This window comes from Ornithodoros turicata, chromosome 3, assembly GCF_037126465.1.
Source record: "Ornithodoros turicata isolate Travis chromosome 3, ASM3712646v1, whole genome shotgun sequence".
NCBI classification, from domain to species: Eukaryota; Metazoa; Arthropoda; class Arachnida; order Ixodida; family Argasidae; genus Ornithodoros; species Ornithodoros turicata.
In genome coordinates this window covers 11,654,177-11,682,032 of record NC_088203.1, presented here as the reverse complement: position 1 = coordinate 11,682,032, position 27,856 = coordinate 11,654,177, and the positions used below count along the sequence as shown (strand labels likewise).

Here is a 27,856-nt window from a genome sequence, read left to right as displayed (position 1 = left end):
GGACGCATGCATGTTTCCTGCTCCCTGTTCCTAAGCTTTCTTATCTGTATGCAGCTTAGAGGTCTTTCAAGATTCACATATTCTCAAAACAGGACATTGCGGCTCATCTGCGTGGGTGAATGACACCGATTCTTTCCTGACTGACTCAGCCAGTGACGTCTTGAGAGCCGTAGTGGCCGCGAGTTAAGGGGGCCAGTGGGCATGGGCCCTTACCCCGCATTTTTGCTGCAGCTGCTTCGCGGGCTTGTACATGTGTACACTCTACTAGGGCGACATTAGGAGCACCTTCTTCAACCACACACGACAGGGGGATTCTTCTCTACGACCCTGATAAAGTGTTATGTACCTGTTATGTCACCTGTTATATTAGCGAGCCTTCTCGACTAACGATAGGCGATAAAAATTGGGTGGAAGCTAGGTGGCTCAGTGTAGACGAACTATTGTTGCATATATCGATTTTAGACATATTTTTCTATCGCTTAATAAGATTAGAACTCTTAGTTTGAGGCATCTTGATTTTGTCAATGATCATAAACATAAATGGACACGAAATGCGATTTTTTGCCACCTTAATTCTCAGCATTGTAGGAAGGTTTCTATGACCCACGCCGGAAACCTAACCTCCTTAAGCAGTATGAGACCGCTGAAATCTCACGAGAAAAGAGACAGTTCACGCAAATTGAACTAGTATTCTTCCGGGCGCAGTTGGAGTTCAAAAACGTATGAAAATCCCATAGGAGCTGAAGTGTGCAAGCGCACCTCTCAAGAGGTGCAGGTTTGCTTTTTCGACGACTGCCATATCTCAATCTTTCACGAACCTCTGGTGCCCGCTTATTAACTTCCGGTACGGAATTCAGTAGCCCTAGCGGGCTGAGACCACCAATGCACCATCGACCGTAGCATGAACCTTAAATCAAAGGGCAGGGACATAATCATCCAGCAGTTCCGCACGACCTTATACTTCTCGGTAAACTTTCCGGGTTATCGATGCTTAGCACGTTTCTCCAAGCCCAGTTCGTGCAGCTTTTTCTCTAGTTTGCTTTCATTCTCCTCTTTTAACCTTCAAAAACCGCCATCTCAACGTGCGACCATCCGGTCGACCCTATATCCCAAAACCTCTCTAATCGAAGCCACGACCATGCACACCGTATAGATATGCGTTCGCCCGCTGCAACCTGTGCGGCGTGCCAGCTGTAAAACCCAGACGACCCGAGATGATCACTTTCTGCGAAACCGAAGCACACGTCTCAATATTTATCGTGACTCACTCCTACAAATTATTGGTTGCCAACATCACGCTGCAGAAAAAAAAGAAAATAAGGAAAAAGAAAAGGCCTCTTACAACGTCCCTTGTATGAGCGTGAACACACTTCCCGCACAGAGTAGCCATTTTGGTGACACCGAAATCAAGATGCATTCATTTTGAGGTGTGTGTGTGTGGGGGGGGGGGAGCAAATCGTGCGCCGCGGTGCGGCTAAAAAGGTAGCCGTACGAAACGCGTTCTTCGGCTGAGAGAGCGTGATAGACCGTCTGTGCGTAAGAGCTGCGCTGCGGGCCGTTCGGAATTCTTCGTTCGGAAGTCGTCGTGGCATACTTCGCGATTGACCACAGCTGACTTCTGCGGCTGAGTGGGTCAGGCGGGTTTCGGAATATCGAAAGCCTCGGCGTGTCGCGTGCTCTGGGCGTGAGATTCGTGCATCATGCCTGGTTACTTGTTTCCAGGAAATGCTGGCATGTTGGAGATGCGGAGGTTGCAGGGGACACTGTACATGTTAGTTCCGCTTTCCTTTACGATATTCTTTCCTCCTCGCGTCTTTGCCACTCATTGAATCAGTAACCGTACGTCTCGAAAAACTTCACGATGTCCTTGGTCGTTTAGAAAAACGCAGCCACGGAAGACCCGATTAGAAAAGATAGACAACTGAACTCATCCGTGGGTTCCATTAGATATATTATAATCGTGTTCATTCTATATAGGAGCGGCAGATTCAACACTACATTACGCTTGTTCCTATTGCCTACAATAGCTCTACATTTCGTGGGAAGTAGTGCACCCACATTAAAGCTAGAGGAGCTTTAGGGGGCACCTGGGGTCGCCAGGAGTAAGTAAGGGGCTCCTCGCGGAGTAACTCTATTATGTGTTGACGAACAACATTTCGTGCATACAGTACGCGATACCCTACACGTTGCACACACATTGCCAAAGTGTTGTAAGCAAGGAGGCATTACCACGGCATTCAACAGCCGTACGTGTCCACATGCATGTTCACATTCATTAAGGGTAACAGCTCTTAAACGTTCCCACATCTACGTATTGCCAGGAACTTCATGTATCTCGAAGTGTCGTCCTGTCTCCATTCTGCGTCATCATTTTGAAACTGCGCTGTAACCTGTAAAAATAGAAGCTTGAAACATCGAATGACACGTACGCGCCTTTCAAAACAAAAAACAAAAAAAAAACGCTATTGTTCCTGCTGCAGCTAGTGTGTTGCCACTGTTTCTATATCTATATCTGGGATTGAGTAAACGACTCTGCTTGCTATATGATACCGATGTCAACTCTGCAACCCCGCGTGTATTTTTGGCATGCAGCACTAGTTATACATACAGAGTATGCACGACAGCATTGGGTGAAAAGCGTTTAGATGCACTTGTTTTATAGGGACGTAGGTAGGTAGGTAGGTATTTATTTATTTGTGCCCATGAACGACGTGAGTCTGGGTAATGGCACACAAAAGAATAGGAAGAACAGAAAATCAAAATAAGATGAAGAAAAGGAGAACGAACAACACATTTACAAACTACACAGTAGTGCCGGCAGAATCAAAGTGCTTAAGAAGGCTAGACCTGAAAGCATCCCAGGTGTTACCAAACAAACGTGATAGGCGGTTAAATTTTGGTCACGTGATTCTATGAAGCTGCTGCGGACGGCCCTCTGCACTACTGTCGATATTGGTGTGTGTGTGTGGGGGGGGGGATATGTATTAACAAAAAAGAAAGGAAAGTTTACCCAGGCAAAGACATTGGTAGGGTCTATAAGGCTATACCGCTTTGAAACCTTTCCCCATTTACAATCGAATGCAGTCCAATAAATGAACCGAACTGAGGAATTGAAAGAGTTCGTTACTGTTCCCGGTACTTAGGAGCGACTCTTCCGGGAAAAACTTTGATGTGTAAAACGCGTAGCTGCTGTACACTTAAACAGTGCAGCACACTTGCACAGTAAGTTTGCCTGCACTCAGCATACGACCCTGCATTGTCATACAAGTTCAGGAGACCACTTATAGTTGGAGTGCATAGAGTTCGTTCCTAGACGAATCGCAAGCATGCCGGGGAGGTGGGGTCGTAATTACAGTTACGACATATCAGCATAATGTGTCATTATATCGACACGTGTATAATGCTGAAATAGCAAGGCCTCCTCCTGTAGAAGGTGCACAGGGAGAAAAAGTTACGGAGGTGTCTGGATAAGTCACTGGGCGAATGGCAGAAACATATACGCTAAATGTGAAGAATAAAGTGTGTACACAATCAAGAGGTGATTTCTTTCTTTCTTTCTTTTTTCCTTTTTTTTTTTTGTGGGTGGGGGAGTTATGTTAGGAGTACCAGAACACGGCGGGAGACAAGTTCAATTTCTCCTTTTTTTCCCAAAAAAACAACAAACAAACAGGAGGCTTCAGCGTACCTTACAGCCTCCCGTGTATGTGTGTGTGTGTAACGTTTCCTTCTTTTTTTTATTTTTTTTTTTCAAGTGTACGTAACCCAGAAACGGCAATGCGGCGGCGTCTGTGCCCGGAAGCTGGCCGTCGAAACGTGACGGAAACCCTGCCGCCACGCCTCGGACCAACACACATCGTACAACGGGGAAAACGCCGAAGGGGACGATGCTTTTGCTTCTCAAAAAGCCTGCATTCCAACAACACCACTGGAGCGGAACTCTCGCCGCCTTCTCTCTTTTTTTTTTTTTTTTTTTTTATGCGTGTCCGTTTCTCGCGTAGTACAGATTGATAGAAGCGTCCATGGTAACGGTGTCTGCTTGCCTGAGCAATGATCGCGTCTTCGTTCCGAAAGTCGGCTCTTTTGAAAATGGCCCTCGGAAAGTGGGTTACTAAGATGGCTCTCAGCAACTCAGATGGGGGATCATCACGAGAGACGAAAAAAAAAAAGACATTTGCGTCGAACTTGGTGTCGTTATCTTTTGTGATTGGGAAAGACAGCTGCACCGAAATAGACGTCTTATACGAATCGGCAGGTTCTTTACGTCCGAAAAGTGTGTAATGAACCGCTACGCGTCAGTGGCAAATTGGATTTTTTCATCGTTTCCAGCTGGCGTCATTTGGCGCAGCGGAGAATCTTTCAAGTTGGACACAAAAAGGCGTTATGCCTATCTTCATACTGCGTGTGCAAAAGGTTTGCGCTGTGTACACTTTCGACCACCAGGGTTTCTTTAACGTGCACCGGGAAAATGCTCCGATACAAGGCACTCTGATACGTATTTGCAGTAATTTTAATGAACGTAACAATGATTAGCGTCTCTTTTGAATGTCTCGAGCTGAAGTCAATACAATCCTCAGGTAAAAGGTTACGATGCTGAGCAAACTTCGAGCTCGAACCAGCTGTTTTTGTTCGGCAACATGCGTGGTACTTACTTGAATGGTTGATTAGCGAACCACAGAAAAAGTGCAGATCACGCTGGGAAACCGTTAACAGGGCTACCGTTATCAGTTATGGTCTTGTGTTTCTCTTTGTTTGTGTTTTCCTGATCAACAATTCAAGTATTTATTTAATACATTTAATTTATTTATATTTAATCACGTTGAGTAGTGGGACAGGTACAAAAACTCACGTAGCGTGACCTGACGCTCTCCACACACGCAGCAGCAGCTAGCAGTCACAAAAGGAAAAATAAAAAAGAAAGAATGCCGTAAATCAACAGCAGCATAGAGCAAAGATACTCACATCACATAGGACCAAATATCATCCACGCTTCAACCAGTCAATGAAATAACAATAACAATAATCGAAGGAATGAAACAGAAAAGTATTCTTTAACGGATTTTCTTGAAGATTTCAACGGATCATTACCGATGCTATTCAACAATATTAGGAGTGTAATTTGAAACCTTTGTTCTCCATGTGTTTTCCTACATTTTGGGACAAACCAGCTTTGTTGGCGAGGAGAAGGCACTGTTTTAAGCAGATCGTGATAGGTTGGGTATTTCAAGGACAGCTGGAAAAAGGGGTCTGTAAGATCCTCCTATACATTCCTATACATTGAGGAGTGCTCAGTCACCCTCCCAAGTGTATATCGTTCGCTGAGCGACCCCTGGTTTGCCAATTCCGAACGATGCGCAGCTACCCAGAGCTGATGAGCCGCAAACACGGCGAAACACGTGTCCTCTGTTGCTGTCGCATCGTTCCATGAGTATCTGTTTCTCTGCGTGCAGCCATAGAAGCCATCTTAATCTGATTTTTGAATTTCAAACACGTCTAGTGTCATTTACTTGTTTCTTTAATGGCTTTTTTTCCTCATTACATTTATATATGTATAGAACTGATGTGTGATCCCATATGTCCAATATCACACCATAAGATATAGGTATAGGATCGCATGTACCCCGTACGGCATGGTATTGGACTGGTATGTGATCTCATATGCATTATCTCCCCGTAAGAGCATAGTATATAAGATCTCGTATATACTTGACATGGTATATGGTACTGCTGTGGGGTCCTACACCATGAAGGGGTATACTATAGGATATTACACGGTGTGCTTATTTTGATCAGTTGTAGAATTTTTTATAAGAAGCTATGAGAACGGCATAGATGTCTCCATTTTTTTCTTTTAAAATCAATCAATCAATCAATCAGTTTTGCAGTTGGGTTCTACGGTCAGGCGGACATCCTCTCGCAGAAAGTATGCAACTACAAGATGACTGATTACCTATTATTAACTCTTTAATTAAGGGGTTTTGGGCAAAAGCGAGATAGCAGAATGAGACACTATCCGCATTGAAAGCCACTGTATGTTTCAAAAATCTACGCCGGAGGCTACTCAGGAGGCTGGAACACAGAGCCATAAGTGTATCGCGGCAATTCTGGACACACAGCCACTATTCATTTAACACGCCAGTATAGCAGGCATTGATTGCTGGTATAGTGGCTCATATGCCACATAGGTTCACATGTTGACTACTTGTGCTGTGTGCACTCACTGACACGTCGATTCAGAGTCTCGCTAGGTCCAGTTTACACAAGGTCCCGTATGATACAAGATCCCAATACACCATAACCCAGTTAAACCTATCTTATCTACCTAAGATCCCATGATATTGTATGGGATCCTGCGGGAAGATCTATATGGAATCCTATATCATACAATATCCCATTTGTGTACAGGTTTGCCCATATCAAAATATGCCTTTAATGATATATACAGTCATATGGGAATTTCCAAGTGGGAGTAGGTGCTGTTATATGCCAATGAAAGCATATATGGATGCATATGGTTTATGCGGACAGGATTATACTGGTAAGTAAGTACCAACTACCCCAAATCGCTAGTGTCCTCGTGTGGTACGTAGAACGTTGATTCTTTGCGTCATATTCCAGTTCCTCCTTCACACCGGCATGTACCGGTATGGGAAGATCTTTACTTCGTAACCCCGTAAAGCACAAACGGTGACCAGTTGAATGGCCGCTACCGCCAAACCTCCGTGAAACAAAGACAGTCGTATAAGAGCTTCACGAAGGTCGTGAAATTGGCGAATGTGTTGACAGAGTAAAAGTCAGCTACGGAGCTATAGGTAGTTCTTGGCCTGTACGAGACGCCCGTGTGAAAGCCGTGAGTAAAGAAGGACTTTGCAATTACGCACCATTGTTTAATAAGTGAGACTGCATTCTCTCCCATGAGAATATTTATGCGCTTCGTCTCGAAAAACCAGTGTAATTAGAGAGCTTGCCGGGTGTGTCGAAGGCTATATAATTAAACGGAGCCGACGAAAAGATTCACGACCACATTGAGGGGAAAAAATGCTGCATACAAGTTTTGCAGTCAACGACACACACACACCAAAGCCTGCTGTATAGCCCCAGCCATCCACTTTACATGGGTGATATTCATATGATCAGCTTTCGTTGTATATAGTCGGATAATGCGATAGTGTTTCGTTGTTGCGATAATCATAAGATTTGCAACGCGTCACCGTGGCTGCATTAACGTACATCACTTTATTTGAATAACTGATGAAGCAGAGTAAAATCTCACGACGAATCTCTGTACTCTAAGAAAAAAGAAAAGAAGAAAGACAGGACTCAGCGGGCTCAGCTAGCTTGCCTCAACTACTTTGCTTTACTACTTTTAGACCTCTTGGACACTACTGGTGATCCCTTTCGGGATTAAACGCACGAAAGTTTACGCGAAGTTTGAGATATATTTGCACTGCTGGAAAAGTAAATTTTCTGATCCGGGGATTATAGAATGGGGACTAATCGCTATATGGGGGGACTAAAAGCTGAAATTACTTCCAATTTACTCCTTTTCTTACTGTGTGTAATATATTTTACATATAATCTCTTACATTAACTGTTAAGTTCTGAAAGAAACCACTGAACATGCTATACACTGTAAGAAACAATGCGTCATTTTAGTCCTTTGAGGAACTATAAATTCCCTGCCACAACTGGTAGTCCTGTTTGGGATTAAATACGCGGAATTTCTTCCTAACTTTAGTGATTATTTGCAGTGCAGTAAGTGCAATTGGAGTAAATTTAAAGGTCACGGAAACTACAATGGATAAAAGTAATCCACGGCACGAGAAGCTGAAGCTTCCCCCAAATTTACTCGTTTTCTCTTACATTGTATATTCCAAATCTGAATCGGGCAGCGAAAGGTATAGTGCATCATGACGTTGTGCAACATTTTTAACGAATTCGTCAGCTGCAAGTTTCTCAGCATAAACTCTACAAATGCGACTGCGCCTTTCCATATATGGGATCGCGACATGACCATACATGAAATGAAAAAAATAGCCGGAGCTCTTTGGCTGCACGTATAGCATATGTTTGTAACTCAAACGTCGCCATGCCAGTACTGGACAGCTGTTTCGGCCTTGTTGGGCCTCATCAACAGTACGCAGGCAGGCAACGTTGCCTGCCTGCGTACTGTTGATGAGGCCCAACAAGGCCGAAACAGCTGTCCAGTACTGGCATGGCGACGTTTGAGTTACAAACATGACCATACATGGTACGTCGCTGAGACTCGATAACCGAGATTTAGCAGCAACCATAAATAAGATCCCCCCCTCCCCCCTCTCTCTACCTCCAAGTCGGTATCACTACGGGGCTCCGAGTCGGAGGTTACATCAAAGTCAGGAAACTCATCTCGGCCCACGGGTTGTTCTGAGAAAGTCACGCGTGGACCGGCGCCACTGACTTTGACTCAGCGTCTGTGCAACGCAGGATGCGTTTATGAGGATCAGAAATGTATGCTTCCGAGCGAAAGCTGTGAACAACAACCGCCCTCTCTTTCTTTTTGTTTTCTTTCTTTCAATAAACGATACCCCCCCCTCCCCGAGCGAACGCGGGGGATGGGCAATAATAGTAGTAACATAATTTATATTATAATAATATTTTTAAACACTTTTTGGTAGTTGTGTTATGCATAATAATACTCGTTCTGTTAATGTGTTTTTATCTCTATAGTACTTGTACGCAAACTCAAAATACACGCTCTCAGAAAAAAGGGTATAGAGTCGTTACACCTTTTTGGGGGTAACTGGCTTGCTACATATATGCTGTGCCCAAAAGGTTGTAAAGTTACACCCCTGGTTATGGGTGCAAAGGTTCACCCCATGCAAGGGTGTAACATTTACCACATGCAGCAGGTAACTACGCCACCTATAGAAGGATGTAATAATAATAATAATAATAATAATAATAATAATATTATTATTATTATTATTATTATTATTATTATTATTATTATTATTATTATTATTATTATTATTATTATTAATATTAATATAAAAAAATCGGGCTCGACACACGGCATAGAAGACTTCTATAACGTCCCTCGCGGAAGACGTCGGGTCTTAGCGACTTCTGTCTTCCACCAAGTTCCCACTGTTCTCGGTCGGGTTTGAACCCACGATCTTGGGATCAGCACGAGGACACACTACGGACCCAGGACGGGTGAAGAAAGACGCAACATTTGCATTAAATGCACAGAGTCACAAGATTTTTTCACCCTACGTAGCATGAAGGTGTAAATGAGGGCAGTTGCACTCCTTGTGGTCTTGAGCAAGGAGGTAACGTATACGCATAAGGTGGTAACTCGCGGAGTTACCACCTTTTTGCACTTTTTTTTTTCTGTGAGTGCATCTACTCAAGTTACTGTGTGTTAACTACTTTTGGGAGTAACTTGGTAGCTTACAAGGACTTCAGTGGCCATGAAACGTTCATTTGCTGACAAGGTATACCTGCTACTATTCGCATAAAATAAAAAAGTGATTGGACGATGCCTGTTTCAACAGTACACGCATTCCGTATGCTTCTGGTCTTTGTTTCTTTCTTTTTTTTTTTTTTTTGTAAGGAAAAAAGGAGGAGAAATTGAACTCGTCTCCCGACTAACCCACGGGTTGAGGATCAAGTGTCTGATACTTGTATATTACCTGTGTAATACACTGAAGCTTTCCTTTCCTTTTAAAGTCGTCATCTTCTGTAATCTATGTCATCCTTCATTCAAACTTCGTTAGTTGATCCTTTATTTCGTAATTATTTTATTTTATTTTGTATTTATTTTATTCTTCTTTCATTTATTTTTCTTTTTTCTTTGCGGAATAGCAAGTCGACGTCCCGTTTGGCTGACCTTTCCCCCTTTTTTCCCTTTGGTCTAATAAATATACCCCCCCCCCTTATTAGGATTACGTATAACACCACATCACCACCACCATCATCTCAGAATCGAAGTGTTACTTATTATAGTATTACAGTACTGATTTCGGGCACGTATTACATATTTGTATTATAATACAAAATAGGAGTACAATTGTGTGCCCCGGAGCGGAAGGCCAAACCTTATTTGGGTCCGCTTTGTTTTGCAAGTTCTAGTTTTCATTTCCTGACTCTGTTCGAGATATTTTCGAGCGCTAATTATTTCCTGCGCTGCGCCTGTACCCGTGGGTTGCGGAAATTCTTTAGAGAACAATATAAATACTGCGCGCTGGCGCATAAATCCTGTTTTCTTATATATAATAAACAACAGACCGTTTCGGCTTTGTTATTCTTTCTACACGTTGCGGTGATGTATAGAGTTTGAGACAATTTTCGTCGATTAGCTCCTTGTTTCGGTTATGCCCCATTCTGGTTAATAAAGAAGTTACAAGCGTACATGGCAGAGTTCTTGGGTCATTTCCTTTCGGCAGTTTGCAAGTATATACGAGACACAATAGCTCACTTCCCTTGCTCCAGCCGCTGAATCAAGGTGGAGTGGTAATGGAAATAATGCAGACGTCGAAAAAGCCAGACAGCGGCGGGACTCGAAGTCACGCCCATCTTGATTGACTAATAAGGTGCGCTCGGTATCTTCCAGAAATCATCCTTGATAACGAGATGATAATGCAAAGTTAAAGCACTTTGCTGTAACTCAATTTTTGCTGTAGTTTTATCCCTTATTGCTGTGATATATGCCATTAGTATGCCTTCGAGGAGGAGGAGCGTAGTAAGTAGTAAGTAATAGTAGTAAGTTTCACCCGAGTATTGATCCCTGAGCTACGGAAGAGCAGTCAGTACGCTGTACAAAAAAAAAAAGGAGTCAGTTATGGAGTTAATACAGCTTCTACTCCCCAGGATTGCAATTACTCCCCATTCTAGTCCCCCTGACCCTGACTCGCCATGCGCATGCGCATTTAGTCCAGAAAGGGGCTAACTGTTGTGGCAATAATGCATCTACTCCCCCAAAGAACTGCAATTACTCTCTTCGTGTGTTGGGGTGTACTGGGGTAGCCAGTTTGACTTCGTCGAAACTCACATCCCCATTTTTTTCTTTATATTCACATCACATCACATCACTCTCTTTCTTTTGCCTTAGAGTGTTGCTCAAGACACACCTCTCATAGTGGCTCCCAACTAAGACAAATCTTCGGAAAGAAAGCTGCAACGAAAACGATATACGTAAAATTAAGTAATATCACCCATTCCCATCAATGTAAGAAAAAAACAAACTGCAGTTTGATTGCGTCGATCTGACAGTTTGTCGTGGTCGATTTGTCAAATGCACAATAGGACGCTGATTGCGTGCGCAGCTGGAGCTGTTTCAGCACCGCAGCAAACCCGAACAAACACCCTTCTATGGGAGTTCCTTCGAAGTATGAAGCCCTGTCACCGTGACACATTTTCGTAGCCGTATCCTATATACACACCTGAAACATATGTACAGATCCCGACAAAAGTATACGGAACACCAGAGCGACGTATTTCTTGATCTCAGCGACACCCTAGCGGCGAACGGGAGTGGACACACTTACTGAGAGGTGCGTCGCGTACACTCTAAATATTTTCACACCTTTAAAGGTGTAAAATTGGTGTATTCTCATGTATTACACCTATTTTACACCCTAGAACCTTGACTTTTGAAATTTTCGAGGGTGTAACTATGGTGAATTACACCCTTTTATGAGGCATTGTCAGGAGGGTGTGATGAGGGTGCAGCAGAGGGTGCATATGGAGATGGGACAGGCTCCATTACACAGGCTAAATGTATTCCTGTTCCTATGCAGTGTTGGAGTGCTTGTGGTACTCAGAACTTAAGCTTGTATACAAGTTGTGATATAAAGACCAAATGCACAGTTACTCAACATTTGGTACACTGTCATCTAACCCCTCAAGGTTAGAAGACTGGAAAATATAAAATTACTACTATGTGATAAAGCTGTATTAAGTGATACGTTTGAATACCTTCATGCCTACGTATAGGATATGTATGCGGCATGGCATAATGTCAACCTAATAAAAGCATAACTATTCATTTCCTGTGATTGTGTCTGATATGTATGATGCCCACATATACCCACATCAATCACCTATAACATGTGTGTGTTGTGCAACATGTGTCTGCAATGTCATATTTTTGCTTCACACAGGGTAGAGCTGAGTAGTATACCTGGAAAGTATTACAAGTTCAGTGTGAGAAAAGTATATTCTTGGCTTTTTAAAGAATATTTTGCATGGCTGTGATCGAAGAGTGATGCCAAGCTAGCCACAATGACACTCCAAAGTACCAAGCATGTGCCTTCTGTAAAAACTAAAAACACTATATTTTCGCAGTGAAGCTGTAATAATTTCCAGCTGCCTCTTCCATGGTTTGCAGGTTACATTACACCCTTCCATACAATTACACCCTTGATTTCTTGAGGGTGTTCCGTTACGCCTTAAAAGGTGTGCGCCATGCACATGTTCTTTTACACCCTTTAAGGTGTAAAATTATTTAGAGTGTACTCGGTCACCTGTTTGTAAGTCTATCTGCTCCTGTTTGCAGCAACCGCGTCGCCCAGATGACTATATACACCACTCTAGTGTTCCGTAAACTTTTGTCGGGACCTGTACCAACTCCCGTCCAGACATAGTGGTTAGAATGATCGCTTTCCACGCCAAGACTGGGAGGTGACGCGGGTTCGAATCCTGGCACCAGCTGAGCTGTCTGAGGTTTTCCCTGGGTTTTCCAGAGACTTTCCAGACGAATGCCGGCAGAGTTCCCCCTGAAGTCGTCACAGGACGCCTATTAACCCCTCTGTCCCCCATTCCTTCCTGCTGTCCTCCCTCCATCTGTGCACGTCTGTATGCCGCTCATGGCCACAGTTGCTTCGCGGCGCTAACACAGCTTTAAAAAAAACATATGCGTTACAAATTGAGGTAGTTTTCGTGCCGCGCAGTGCATGTATATTAGTGTTTGCGTATGAGTTCAGTGTAGAAGCGAACGGAACGACCAATGAAATGCGACGAGCGTTATTTAAGTCACTGTAAACTTTTACTTCACTATAACGACCAGTGAAACTCACCAAAAGAAAGGATGGAGTTCCAGTCGTGATCGTCTCATAGCAACCCACGCTTCGCCTTGAACCGCAGCAGTGCTGTTTAACCTTGAAGGTGTGCGCAAAGCTGCACCACACGTGCTCATATATGCATATTAACGGTCGCCGACCAGCACGCCCAGATGAAGCCGGGGGGAGGGGGGGGGACACTTTGCCCCCTGCTCGTATGTTTGCCCCTTCTCTCTGTCTTGAAACCGTGCAGTTTCGTGGACATGCTTTTTACCGCCGTAAGTATCCACATGTATGACTATATGGCGACACAATATACGGATGCTTTCAACAACGAGCTATCGTGGACGTTGGGAATTTTTGTGACCGCTATATCAATAATGGAAGACAGTATACCCCGCCGTGGCACAACATTGTGAAAATGTGCTCTTCGGGTTCAGTGTCAACGGTGTTGGGGAACCAATTTTAATGTTGCAAAAACTTTGTAATATTTTTGAATAGCCTTTGCGTATTTCGTAGTTTCCATTCCATTTCGATATCCTAAAGGAGTATGAGAAACAATAACAAACACACGAACTCAGGATGAGTGAGAAGATTTGCCACTTAATTTTGTGGCTCACTACTCCAGTGCAAGCTGGTTAGCGTGTGATATGAAGTGATGACCTGATGGGGAGACTGTTCGATAATTATTATTGGCGTTGTCTTAATGGGTGGATAATTGATTGATAATCCTTGCTCTTGGTATGACATGAAGCCCTCATGGTCAGATAATGTCAGCGCACCAAGGCACAATATTCACAGTGTGAGTACAGTAACTAAAGAGTGTAAAGGACTGTATCAGAAAGTTTGGCATTGCGTATCGAGGAATCAAAAACTGCTACGTTTCTGGCAGTTGCACACAGCAGAAACGTTGTGCAGCCATGTGCACATCTGGAAACCTGTCAATGTCTCGTGGTGGACGTCGCATACACCCCTGTGGCTGGCAGCCACTTAACAGTTACGTTGCTATGTGTAGCCACCATGTAGAACACTACGCATATAGCCTTCTGTCACATGATTGCAAGATGTGAGACGGATGGTATTGGCAGGAATAATCGATCAACAATGAAACCTATAAGCTGCACCGGTTCCTGTCCACACAATAAACGAAGTCGTCTCTCCTTCAAGACTAAATATATCGTGGCTCTTTCCTGTACGCCGCACCAGTGAGTGACCCATTGATGACGATGACGATGAGGATGTCTTATTCCTTATCGCCATTTCAACGTGTGTGTTCATCTGAACGGTCACTCACTACGACACCGACCAGCGCAAGTGAGCGACCAAAACAAAAAGAAGGACATCCCGAACCGAAGGAACACCGAGGATGGGATTATCGATCCCTCTTCCATATAGGCCTCCCACACTGTCGAAACGTCTACGTGGTTCTGGGGCGTACCAGGAATTCTTGGGCACCAACGGATTCACATGCATGCATAAAAACACGTACACTGCCAGCGCATCTTTTGGAGAAAACATATACATGTATGCGCATTTAAAAGTGAAAGTACGTCGAGTACAGACAGGGTGGTACTGCGTCTAGCGTCGCCCCGCGAGAGAAGACCTCGATGCCACACAGCTCAAGGTTGTTGACGATGGGAGCTCTCTCGAGAGCCTGATCGTTTAACTTTCCCTCGAGTCAACATGGGAAAAATGCCGAGGAACGGTTGCCTGATTTGCACAAACCTTCTGTCAACAAACCTTGTGTAACGCATAGCGTCAGCTGCCGAATTGCGCAGGCTGTTTGTTGGTTGTCCTCTAGAGGCGTGCTTCTGTGACGACGTCGTTCGAAGTCTATTCAGTATGTGGGTCATTCGAAAGTGCAAGGTACAGGGACTTGTAAAGGACATCAAACGTGCCGGCCTCGGTACTTGCAGGAACCGTCGATGGATAGCGTGCCGGCCTATATAGAGCTCAAGTTCGTGAATCCGAATCGGACAGAGGCCGGTACGGTCGCATGCGAGAACAGCAGAGCTCGAGGACGGTGGCAAAGTAGCAATGCGAGGGATGTAAAAATTGCCGGAAACTGCGTCTGTCGTCGGAGACTCTCCCAGGGGGTCCCCAGAGATAACACCAGGTGGTCGAAATTATACGCAGTCCTAACCTGCGGCACGTGCAGCATGTCAGCCACACGGATCAGTTTATTGAACGCACAAGACAGAGTTTCAAGAAATATTGCTCGCGAAGCAGCATTCAGCTTGTCAGCAGCAGCAGCAGCAGCTGTCGTGAAGCAGCTTGTCAGCTTCCAGTAGCCAGGTGTACCTGGCTCAATGTCCCTGCCGGACACCTGGCACAGGTGTCCGGCAGGGCTTCCCACTCTCCCCAGTCCTGTTCGTCTTAGCAAACCACACGCTGTTGTGGAATATTGACACCAACGTTCGCATTCGTGGTTTTGCCAACCCAAGTTTCGTTGCTGTATACTGCGGCCACCTCGCAAAATATCTCGTCGCGCTCTTCAATGACCCAGTGGATCCATCGGATGCATCAGCGCCACAGTTTCATGCCGCTGTCAAATCCTATCACCGCAAGGTGTCCTCTCTTCTACCAAGTCATTCACTGACTTCTTCACCGAGCGTGTAGTCGGAAGCATGCGCCCATGGCGGAGTCCAAAGCAGAACCATATGGGCCCAATAACAGGCGACGTCCACGAAACATGTCGTGGACGGTGCTGGTCGGCCCGCACGGCCCCCTACACCTCTGCGTGATGTGATGTGGTGTTTTGCATGGGATATCGTGCCCGCACGCGACCATCTTTCCTTGTGGAACCCTGTGTCGACAAACAGTTGTCTCTATTGCGGCCATGCCGAGACGAAAAATCACGTGCTCTACGAGTGTCACACGGCGAGGATCGTTTGGGGTCTTGCTCGCTGTCACACAAAGGTCGCTTGCTCTTGTCCTTCGACTGTCGCCGTTTCGCCTGACAGTCTTGGTGTTCTTGTGACTGCTTGTGGCGCCGACATATTGGGGATAGTGCGCTGTGAGGTCGTGGCACAACGTCGAAGTCGCACACCGTTGTTCTTGTTGCTGCGACGCTTGCGAGTGAATGTGATGAACGTCATGCGGCACGAACTACTCGCTCTCGTGCGTTATCGGTTCTATAAGATATGGGACGCATACCCCGCAGTTTGTGCACAGGACGGCCGTCTATCAGAATAGAATAGAAATAGAATAGAAATAGAAAAAATGGAAACGTAGGTCGCACTGGTCGTAGGTCGCCGTGTATCAATCGTGGGCGCACCGTCTTGATTGTTCATAATGTACCTCGTGTAATTATTTTCCTTCTTTATACTTTCAGGCATGTGGTATAGCCTATATCCCGGGCCGTATATTGACCAATGACTATTCAACAACAGCAACAACAACAACTTTATTGCGAAATGATGAATGGCGAGTTTCATCGCCAGGGACGATACTCTACCCCATTGCTGGTGGGGATTAAGGGAATGAAATAATGAGCTCCTTTACAGTAAGGATCCATGCCCTATGGTGTCCAGAAAGGTGAAGAGAGCTTTGAGGGCAGAGCGTTGGTGGGCTGGACGTGACCAGGGACCAAGCAATTTTGTGTGAGAGAGAGAGGGGGGTCGAGAGTCCAGCTCGTTAGGGGATCTATGTTAAGGGATCAATGACTATTCTATGTATATAGTGTACATAGTTTATCCCGTACAGCGCCTGTGTTTTTTCATGCGTTGTATGTATAGTCATTCGAGTCTCCAAAGTTCCCTGCGCCATCAGTTTAATGAAAAGAAAAGAAGAAGTAGTTTGTGTTGTGTACAGCTTTGGACAAAGGTATACGGAACACGTCACTGCCGTATACCTTCATCCGAGCGGCTCTCCTCCAGATAGCAGGAAGATGTTGAATAAGAAACGGGTAACCGCCTATGCATCCGTCTCTCACTGTGTGTGTCCGCTGCTGTTTGCTGCTAGGATGACGCCCCAATGGATAAATGCCACACCACTGTGTTCCGTGAACGTTTGTCCCAAGCTGTACAAGTTGTGTGCTATTACGTACGTAATAAATTTTCTCATAACAACTGTCTCTCTCAAACGTCTGTGTAAGTTAATTGCGTGTCTTTCGACACAACAGCGAGAACGGAGCATTGCTCCTCTGGACATTCTTTGTCTTTCTTAAATTGTCAGCAGAATGCTGTCAGGTTCCTTGCACCCTTTGCGTGACCGTACATGCACGTAGCCGTCTATAAACGGATTTTCCTGACTAACTTTCCTCGGAAACACGATCGACACATGATTCATGCTTGAAACTTGGCAGAACCGAACTCCCCCTCGTTGATATGGCCCGTCACGGCAGGAAGTTCGAAAACAATCCTTTCGCGCTTAGGAATTCAGCCGCCCAATGAGATCACTTGACTGGAGGCACCAGAGGAAAACATCGTCCCAAGCAGCAAAATGTACTGAAAGTCGAGTGCAATAGGGGTGGACGGTATGTGTCTTATCAATGTTCTTGAGTATCACGAGTCTGTTCAAGGTCTTCCACCTACCCGTCCACCCCTATTGCACTCGACTTTCAGTACATTGTGCTGCTTGGGGTGTGGGTTGACGCACGTGTACTTGTTACACGGTCTCTTCCGTCGGGGAGAGCCGACACTTGCCCTGCTTTCCTTCTGTGTCATTCGAGGAAACTGAGCACTTGTAACTGATACGGCGTGAATCGTGTTACCGCCGTACACGTAAACCTGTTGCCTTCTTTGCTGAACTGTACCGCTCTCGGGCCAAGGTCACACGACTACAGTATTACGTTCGTGAGCGTCTCGCACTTGACCGGTGCAACTCCGAATCCAGTTCTCTGCCAGAGGTCCTTATCAGTTCTTTTGAATGAGTTCGAAAAAAAGGGTTCGTGAGGTGCAGATGTCTAAATGGGTGTTGAGTACCAGGACTGGAATCAAACTTGGAGGGACCCAAGTGTGCGGTGTCTTGTAGACGAGGTTCGCGGTTATTTGCCTCGAGGAAGGAGGTAGAAAACCATCCATAAAGCACTGTAGAGAGGAGGGTCGTGGATCTTGGAAGTGGGAAGTTGTTAGCGATTGTCGGGCAAGTTGCTGTCAGGAACATCAAAAGGCTAAGATACTTCCCGAGAGAAGGTTTTCGAAAAACCGGCGGAAGACATCCTCCGGGCTGGGGTCTTGTGGGATAAGCCGATGCAAAACAGGTTAAAGTTTGTTATGAGCTAATGGAACTGACTAAGCAGGATACAGAAAAACCATTCTTTCCTTCGGCAGCTCCTGAGTCTGAAAGAAATCTAGTCATATTTAGTTCCTTGATATTCAGAGAATATTTTCAGTTTGATCACAGCTTCGTAGATATCGTCATAGACAAAAAAAAATAAATAAATAAAGAGCGTACTGGCCCAGACATACTGTTCACGTCTTGCCGGGTTGATATCCAGACGCCCTGTTGTAAGCCAACTGTCCGTCAATTCCGTTGGCATAAAAATGGAACTTGATTGAATTGAAAATCCATTACACATATTGCTCATAGTTTGCTCTGCCCAGCAGCCCTTGTCGTCAACATCTCTGTAAATTATTAAAATGTCACTTCGTGGTTTCTCATAACAGGAGCCCCCGAGACGTCCAAGGGTTTAGCCGAGGTAATGTCGTGGGAGTCTAGCCAGCCGGGTCGACACACTGACAGCTCGTTTGGTGGCCGACCGACGCAGAGGAGGGACGTGTTTTTAAGGGGAAGCCGCCGTGGGAGTTCATAAAGGCGTCCTTCACCTCTGCGAAAATTGGAGGCGGACAGACGCCTCCTTCGAAGCCCAATGCACCTGGGGTGGCTCTCCTTTGTTTCAGCACTTGGGGGTTACGCGACACCCACGTTCACGAAGCCGGCGTTTCGTAGACTTCTTAACAAACACATTTTGGGATCAATGGTAGAGGAACGACGACAGGACTGAAACGCTTCGGATCAAAATGTATACCTCAACGACTAAAGGACAACGACAGTGTATACCAGCCGCTTGACAACTTTGGCCAGACGGTCTGCAAGAAATTTGTATTTGCTATCCGAGCTTAGAGTTCGACGCTTCATAACTGTTGCAACCGATAACAACATGTGCTGTTGAGGTCTGGTGGAGTCGCTCAAAAAGTCTCGTGGATGCGAGCCATCGGAGCACTGGCGCAAGTTGTGTGCTGTTCGAAGCCATTTGACAAACATCACAACACCTGACGACCTGATCTATCGCTAAGTCCAAGCCAGGTCACCATACATACTATCTAGCCAGTGCCTTTATAATCGATAATAACTTTCGAAGATTCCGACAAAATTATTGGTTGTGTTAAATACCTTAGGTGTAAAGCAATAACTCCGTTTTGTTATAATTGTTTTAGTAGAGACTCTGGTTCAATCACGAGTCCTTCTGAGCGTTTGACGCGTGCACCAGGATGTTAAAATTCATGTATTGCATTCTTTTAACGCCAGTATATGTCAAAACATTTTCCCTGACGACGTCTCAGGGAAACAAAGTTGGATACACTGTCCTTCCTCCTTCTTGACCCTTCTCTTCATCTTGTCCTGGTGCCCATGCACACACGACCTTCGACGATGCTAGCAAAGCCATGTTCAATGATAAGGCGAAAGCTTGCACATTCCAATGACAGTGCTGTTTGTTCCTCCGAAGGACACCTGTTAACTCCAAATGACCAGCTGTATACCGCTAGGCGTAACTCACAGTTGTATTTGAAATAACCCACGTCAAACCGTAACGCCACTAATGCCAAGGGGGGAAAAAATACTCATCACGAGACCCCTTTGCTTGTCCTTCAGCATCGTTGCTTCCTCAAAAACGGTATATATGCAAATACTTATAGACTTTCTTGAGTGGCTTTTATGCGTGCCTGCCAATTTGCCCGAAGCGCAACTCTTGTCAGTCATCGACATTCCACCTGGTCTTTGGCAACTGTGCACACTAGCCATTGACGGCTTTGGCAAGGAACGTTTTCGTTTTGTTTTGTTTGAGGTCGATTGAGATCGGTAATTACAGGCAAAAAACACACACGACAAGTTTACGACACAGAGGCCGCGTGTCATCTTGGGCGGTCCCCTTCCGATGCACAAGGAAACACGCATGTCTCTGGGCCTGTACTACTGTTCCCTAAATGATAAGGCGTGTAAGCAAGAAGCGTGGAGGTAATCGCAAAGCCGCGGACACTGCGTCTCGTAATTTAAGTTCCACGTTCTATCGTAGAATACCAACAAATCCCTTTGTCCTGTCTGAGGATTGCTGTTTGATATTCATGGCGCGGGAACTTCGTGACCGTGACGTTATCGAAGGGCAACACGTGCCATTCCATATACACACCGGGGACTACAAGCGTTGACCCCCGGGGAAAAATGTATTTGGACAGTTCACTTCGGAACTAATACAACGAGGTTGAATGCGTGATTTTTGTGACAGGGAGGGTGATGACGGATGGTACGTGGAGCAAAGAAGCAAAGAAGCAAGAGGGCAAGCGAGCTGGTGTAATGAACCTGTAGGTATAACAAGGATGGTATACGTGTCACGCAGCTTTTCTTTTCTCTTTGTGCCGCGTTGATATCTTGATTACGGGTTCGTGCACCAGTCAGCCCACATGTTCTATCCATATTGTGCCCATTCATATGGAAGTAAGATTTTCTTTTTGCTGAAACTTTGGAACTCCTAAAGATGCTCTGAACATTTCTTTTCGATGTCATGCCATTTACATGTAGGGAGTGACTTTTTCGGGTTAAACCCGATTCCGCCCGGTTATTCCCCTCCCGAATTGACCTCTGACCAATTCGGGTTAAACCCGATTTCTCCCCGAATTCCAGTCACTATGAAATCCTCAGGTGACGCTTTCACTGAAGACGAACAAAGGTTATCACGTGTAACACATGCAAGAATTGGTCACTTACGTTCCCAGCAATACACCCCCCCCCCCCTCCCCCCATGTGTGTCAACACTCTCTATATCTTCGGAGATTACCGCTGGAAGGTCACGATCCCGCAAAAGAAAAAACAAAAAAGAGAGTTTAGGGAAGGACTTAATAGACAAGAGGGAGAAACAAAAACACCCAATAACATCCTAGGGCACAATTATCGCCCGATTTCTCCCCGAAGTACAGATTTAAAAATAGCGCCCGATTTTTACCCCCCCGGATCTGAGAACGGCATTTAACCCGAAAACGTCACAACCTATTTACATGTTGTTGTCGGTGCTCTCATCTATTCATTTTACAAACCCTGCTTCTTGTCGGTGCTGTACGTTACCATGGTCTACAGAAGGGTACAAAGGACATTCTCGATTCGTTCCAGATTGATTCATTCATTGATTGATTGATTGAAAAAAAAGAAAATATGGAGATGTGTGTTGGGACAGGTTACTCCAGGATACGCCAACAGAAGAGAAAGGTACGCCTGTCCCCCTCTCCTTCCTGCTGTCCTCTCTCCATCTGTCCACATCTGTACGTCGCTCATAGCCACAGTTGCTTCGCGGCGCTAACACGAAATCAAAAATAAAGAATAAGATGAGAAAGTAGAAGACGGCAGAAACCCATAAGAAGGAACAATACGAACGCAACTCAAGATGACCAAGAGACATATCGAAAAGCAAACCTTGTATCAGAAATAAAATGTGAACACATGTAGGTCTACCATGCGATCGATCATCGCCCCTTTACCATAGGCAAGGTGCTGGGCCCATGGTCCAGTCCAGCTCATACACGCCAAGGTCTGCGTCACCTCTGGGACTTCTTGTCATCAACAGGCCTCTCCACCCTGCTTTAATTACCGGACCCCTTATCATATACATCATCATCTCTCATCACGTACAAGTGGCACTGGGGCAGCGCCCAGCCTGCTGGCCGGCATCAGCCCCATCTCATCATAGTATCTCTATTTGTGTGTGTGTGTCTGTCTGGTGCATTGGAGCACGTGGCTTGTCTTTTAGAGTTGTCGTCTGCCGCTCCTGTCCAGTATCAACGCCGTCTTGCAACATACATAGTCGCCATCGGGGTCCTCCTTGCCGAAAGTTGTATACCTGCCCTATAGGCCTATAACAACGGAACGACGGCGTGATTGTACCGTCGCGGGGTTCCCCCGACCAATGAAGCCAGTTTACTTGATTATAAGTCTATCGCTTAGACAGGTGCGTCCTTGAGAGGGCGTGTCACTCAGATGGCTTCAGACCGACCATGTAAACGCCGCTGGCTGGTCGGGTAATCGGTTCGCCCACCTCCAACTACTCCAAGGACGAAGCCGCGGCTGAAAGGACGAAAGAGCAACAAACCCGATGCTCCTACAGGAGTTTCATTCTGCAAGCCTCAAGTTGCACTTTTTGTTTTTATCCTTATTTTTTCTTGGCGACAGTGAGCTCTGCAGCGGCGCAGAGCAACTCAATATGGGAGCCCGCTGTTCACGTGCGATTTTGTATGGCTGTCTCCGACGGTCAGCGTGCACGTCAAGAAAACGGTCGGTGACTGCAATATAACCATGTCGTGTTGTCCAGCGAATATTTCTTCAAGACGATTAACTGCACCATACAACCTCTTCACCGTACGTCGTGCCACAATACCACGTCATACTAAGTTTTCCTCTAAGATGCATTACTCGAAATTTTTATCCGACCAACCAACGAATAATAACGGAATGAAAGAAACCTATATGAATGCACAAGAGAGAAACAAGGTACGAAAGCTCTGTAAACCTGAAGGGTGCACATCATAGACGTCACAACGACTACAGGTGGGTGTTAATTACACCTTCAGACAGGTTACCCAAACTACCTAAAGTAATGAGACAATTAAAACGTTAGTAATATGAGGTTGGGAGCGATTGGCATGTTCGAAGCTCACCAGTGGTTGTGCCCGGTTGAGGATTTCCCCGTGTTTTGCAATAGAGTTTCTACACTGGAAGCGACATAGCTCACCCTGAAGTCGGCCCAAGGCGCAACACTGCTTCCGTTTGACCCCGACGTGTACAACCCTCATACGGCCACAGTTGCTTCGCAGTGCTAACACGAGTTTTTAAAGAAAGAGCTTCAAATTACAGTAATCGAAAAGAGAGCGTGATATTGTGAGTGTCGAGTTACAATCACGCAGTAATATCAGTTAAAACCACAGGTTAGAAGACCGCGGCAAAGCTGCTCTCAGAACAGCTTTTGGTTATACGGAACGGACACGATACAGATATGAAGCAAATAGCTACATAACCGAACCGGATAAAAAAACAGCGCACATACGGATATACAGCACAAATAAAATGGGTGCATGCGGTTATTCGCTGGAAGAAGCAGCCCACTTTGTGCTACACGTATTGTGTGCGTTTTCAAGCCTACGTGAACAGGTCCAGAACCATTTGAATATGTATTCGATTCGGAAAAGACGTTCCTTTGGTCTTAAATTCGGACACAGTCGTGTCTCATTTATCCGGAGCTCAGGGAAGATAAGTACCAGAAGCTCTTTGGCTGCACGTTGAACATGTGTTTATAAGTCCTAAACGTCGCCACACAAGCACTGGACAGCTGTTTCGAAAACAGCTGTCCAGTGCTGGTGTGGCAACGTTTGGGACTTATATCCGGAGCTCACTTGACCGGAAGATTTGTTCTGCGTGATCGGGAAAGAATTTGCTAACAATATTTTTTATCCCGAATCCGCTATCCGTATCCAGACGTGAGTTATTGGATGTTCCACAACCAGTGTCGTTCTGATTGGCCTGTACGGAAACGTGTCAACGACCACCGTCTGTAGCTCTTCGCTGGCGTTGGCCCTGTCCCCGGGGGAACGTCACCTCCATATACTGTTCAACTCATTTTTGGTCAGAGGTCAGCCACACTGGAGACATGGTGTGGACAGACAGTAGTGATGACTCGACTCCCGAGAAGCGCAAGAGCTATACCCGACTTCTACTGGGCACAAAATGCTCATATGCGAGATTCGGCTATCCAAATCATGTGAAGGTAGCCTTCTAGGAAGGTAGCCTAGCCTTCAAGCATGTGCTAAAGAAGCGCTGGGCGCTGACGTCGGAAAGTCCACCGCCAAGGACGGTTTGCGGGAACAAAAAATTGATCTAAAAATTTCGAAATTTCAAGAATCAATTCTAAAATAACTTCTGATACCAGATGACATTTCCTTCCCCCTTTTCTTGTTGTCTGTCTCTCAGCACTACCTTCGCTTATCCGAAAATTCGTTATCCGGACGATACGCGGTGGGTTCCGAGGCGTCCGGATAAACGAGATATGACAGTATAAAATACCGTATTCCACTGAGAACTGAGATTCGAATCTTCGATTCGATTCCACTCACATTCGAATCGAGTACCTAATCGACTGCAATTACTCGCTTGAGTATTCGAAAAATATTAACGCACTGATCTGCTATCCACGAGCTCTGTCGTGTATATGGAATAGGTGCCGGCTAAAAGCCCTTCGGCACTCGCCGTGCAGCTGACGACAAGCCCGCGTCACCCTGCAGGGCGAGCGCATAATGTTTGATCTTGCTATAAGTGTATCAGTAGCACGCGCGGAGAGACCACCCGTCTACGGGAAGTGCTTCCTCGAAAAGAGGGACCGGCAAAGGTTCCTTCCGAGGTCAATAGGTAAGGATAAATGCTTCATCTGAATCCGGTCTCTGCCACCGATCCGGATTCGGAAGTGTGGCACGCAAAGTGGACTGCGAAGGTCCTCACCAAAATGTGCTTTGAAATATAGATATGTCAGAGAAAGAAAGGGTGTCAGTTCTTTCTGAACAAGGTTTTCTGTGTGTCTTTATGGCAGGAAGTGGTTAAAACTGGACTATATGAACCTGACGTATGAGAGAAACGGAGAAGAAAAATTACTGCTGTCACGTATAGCTCAACGTGCTTGGTCTGTCGCACAATACAGCATTCGGTAATCTGCCAGCGTATCATATCACTCTATGCATGATTGCCAAGGTACGCGTAAGGTGAATTAGTCATACTGAATTTGGTTCTATGCGCCCTTGAAACTAAACGCTATGCATTGCAGATCCGTCCTTCGTTGGAATTTAACGCTATCTATTTTTGATCCATCAACCATGGAGACGATTAGGAACCGATAACAGGACCTCATCCGGCAACACTTTAGATTTCGGAGCTTCGGTTTCATCGAAAACGTCTAAAGACACTTATTCCCCCGTAAAGAAAGACGAAACCAGAGCGAACCGTTCAAACTTTGCATTTTCAAACATCTTTTGATGCTGTTTCAACTCGTCTATGTTGAATCAAATCACGACGGTAAAGCAGATAAGGCTCTCGCGCTCTGCTGTACCATGACGAGATATCTATACACCACTCATTGTCTTTGCCAGTGATAACGAACGTAAATGAGAGCAATTATACTTCCGGAGCACCTTGTTGTGCCCTTTGGGGTTACCTCGAACTGAGCGTGCTGAGTAGAGCCTCAAACAGGTGTTGTTTTAGACGTGCCACATTATGTTTCGTTTGGCGTGTTCTTTGTGATCTATCCGCTCGACTGTATATGCCCTAACGAATACGATCGAAGTGCTTGTTTTCTAATTCTCATAATTTCTTCCTTTTGTCGTTGATAAGCTGAAGAGTCTAATGATTTAATCGCAGCAATGGAAGTGATATAATGCAAGCAACTATTTGGTTTATGCGCATGTAAGCCCGGTGAAGGAACCCTTGTGGCACTTCAAGGGACAGCATCGATACGTGAGTAAACCTAGTAGACGCCCCCTGATACGTGCCCTGAAGGAATCGCTGAAGAGACTCGTAGAATTGTGCTTAGATAAACTCGGCAACACGAAAAGAACGATCTCCTTCCCCAAACAGTAAAATTGTGACACTAGAATCTGGCACGCCGCACTTTTAAGTAGACGACAACTCACCGTTTCATAAAGTCCCCTGGGTCCTCGCACGCCCACCTGTACCGTCCTCCAGGGCACAGGACGGTACAACTGTGCGATGGACGTGGTGTGTCTCCGACTTCGCGGAGCGTTCCGACATCCGGACAACAGGCTGGGACGCCGCTTTCGATGTTTCGTCGGGGAAGTCTTGCCTTGCACGTCGTACGACCCGGATACATCCCAGCTGGACATGACCACCGCACTCACACTTCTTCGAGCATATCCTCCAGACACTTAACAGCATTCACATCCATCCACGGGCCACGTCGCAGAGCATCGCGCATTCACAGTGTCTGTCCTCTTAGATGAATCTCATTGTGCTCCAAGAAGGGCACCAGTCTTGCCCATAGACTCGACACTTGTAGAGATGCTCCCCGGGGTTCCAGGAGCAGATGGTAACACTGCTCGAACGAGCCGTTGAGCACAAGGGAATTAGAACCAGAACAGTAACGGAGTTAAACACACGGGACAGCTATCACATAATTCATGCACACACATCGGGTCACCAAAATCACAACACTATCACTCAACACTTCGTCAAAACCGCACACGCGCGCGCGCGCGCACCGGCTGATGTACCTGACGTACGACAACAACACACCCACGTGCGAATGCCAATCACGACTCGCGCGCGGATTTCTCGACTATCGCGGAGCAAGATCCTCCCGTAACATGATCTCGTCAGTATAGGCAACTATCCAAGGGGGACGCTCTTGTCGTTTCCAAACTCCTGGTACGCTTTGAGCGGTTCCTTTGGAGACAGGGCCGGAGAGCGTGAGTCGGACCAGACTTCCACGCGCACACGGGGAAAAGAAGACTGATAGTAGGCAGAGTGGGCCGAGTGCGTGCCTCTAATGTTTGCTGCCGGGCGAGGGAAACTCCGACGACGGTGACGTAACGGAGCGGCTTCGTAATTTGCCTCAGGGGAAGAAATGCTGGTCGTGAGATTCGTGGCCGTGTTGCCCTCGGCCACTACCTCGGCTGGTCTCTCTCGCTACACGACGGGATTTGTGTCGGACACTGCAGTTACAAAATGCTAATCAGAATCTCGGGGTAGTTCGGCGACGTGGGGGTGGGGAGAGGGCGCAAATGGTGCAACTACACGACGATTGTATGAACGACTGGATGTGACTGTTGTAATCCCGTGCTGGTGCGAAGGATTGTGGGCGTCACTGAGCGGCACGTGTGTAAAACACCAGATAAGCGGAATGGGGTCACGCGTCCCAGAAGTAGGGGGCGTAAAAGGGCTATATAAGGGACAGGCACGAAAACCACGGCCTCTTTTTTGGGTTCGGCTCCTTGAGTTGTGGCTGCCTTGCTTGCTGTGAGAAGGTATGGAATAAACCTTGTTTGTTGTTTGAACCCTTTTCGTTTGCTGTGTCTTCCTTGGCGACGGAACGGACGGACTGACGCCCCGAGGTTGTGGAAACACCGGGTTTCCACAACTGGCGCCCAACGTTTGGGGTCACAGTTCGTCCGTTCGACAGCGGGGAGGACGCAGCACGCGTTGTTAATTTTTCCTTTGGTACGTTTTTTTTCTTTTCTTTCAGTCAGGACCCGCCGGTTTGTTTGTGTTCTTTTTCCGGGGTGTCACTTTTTCTTTTCTGAGCTAGCGTTTTGTTTGTTCGAGTGTGTTTCAGTTGTTTTCGAGTGCTTCGCAGCTCCCACTCGGTGCCCGAGCCCAGGAGTCGATGGAGCATTCGCCGCCGCGAGGCCGATACGACCTCCGGAACGGATGGAAGGGCACGGTGCTGCAGGAGTCCCGTACGGAGGAAGGGTTGGTTTCCGGCACCGAGGCGCCTTCGGAGCCGAAAGGACCAGCCGGGGGCAAAGGAGCACATGCAGTGCCTCCGTCCCAAGGTACGTCAATTACGGTATCTGCAGTGCCTGCAGTGCCGCAGTTGGACTCCGCTATAACGACAG

The 27,856-nt window shown here is 46.2% G+C and overlaps 1 protein-coding gene across 1 annotated transcript in view; it reads right to left on the bottom strand.

Annotated features, from left to right (window-relative positions):
• LOC135388087 (uncharacterized) overlaps nucleotides 1-27,022 on the bottom strand; it is a 333,326-nt gene extending 306,304 nt beyond the window's left edge. The window contains exon 1 of the mRNA XM_064617399.1: nucleotides 25,916-27,022. Coding sequence (XP_064473469.1) covers nucleotides 25,916-26,125 — 210 coding nt within the window. The 5' untranslated portion in view covers nucleotides 26,126-27,022. The remainder of the gene's footprint in view (nucleotides 1-25,915) is intronic.
• Nucleotides 27,023-27,856: the final 834 nt, after the last annotated feature.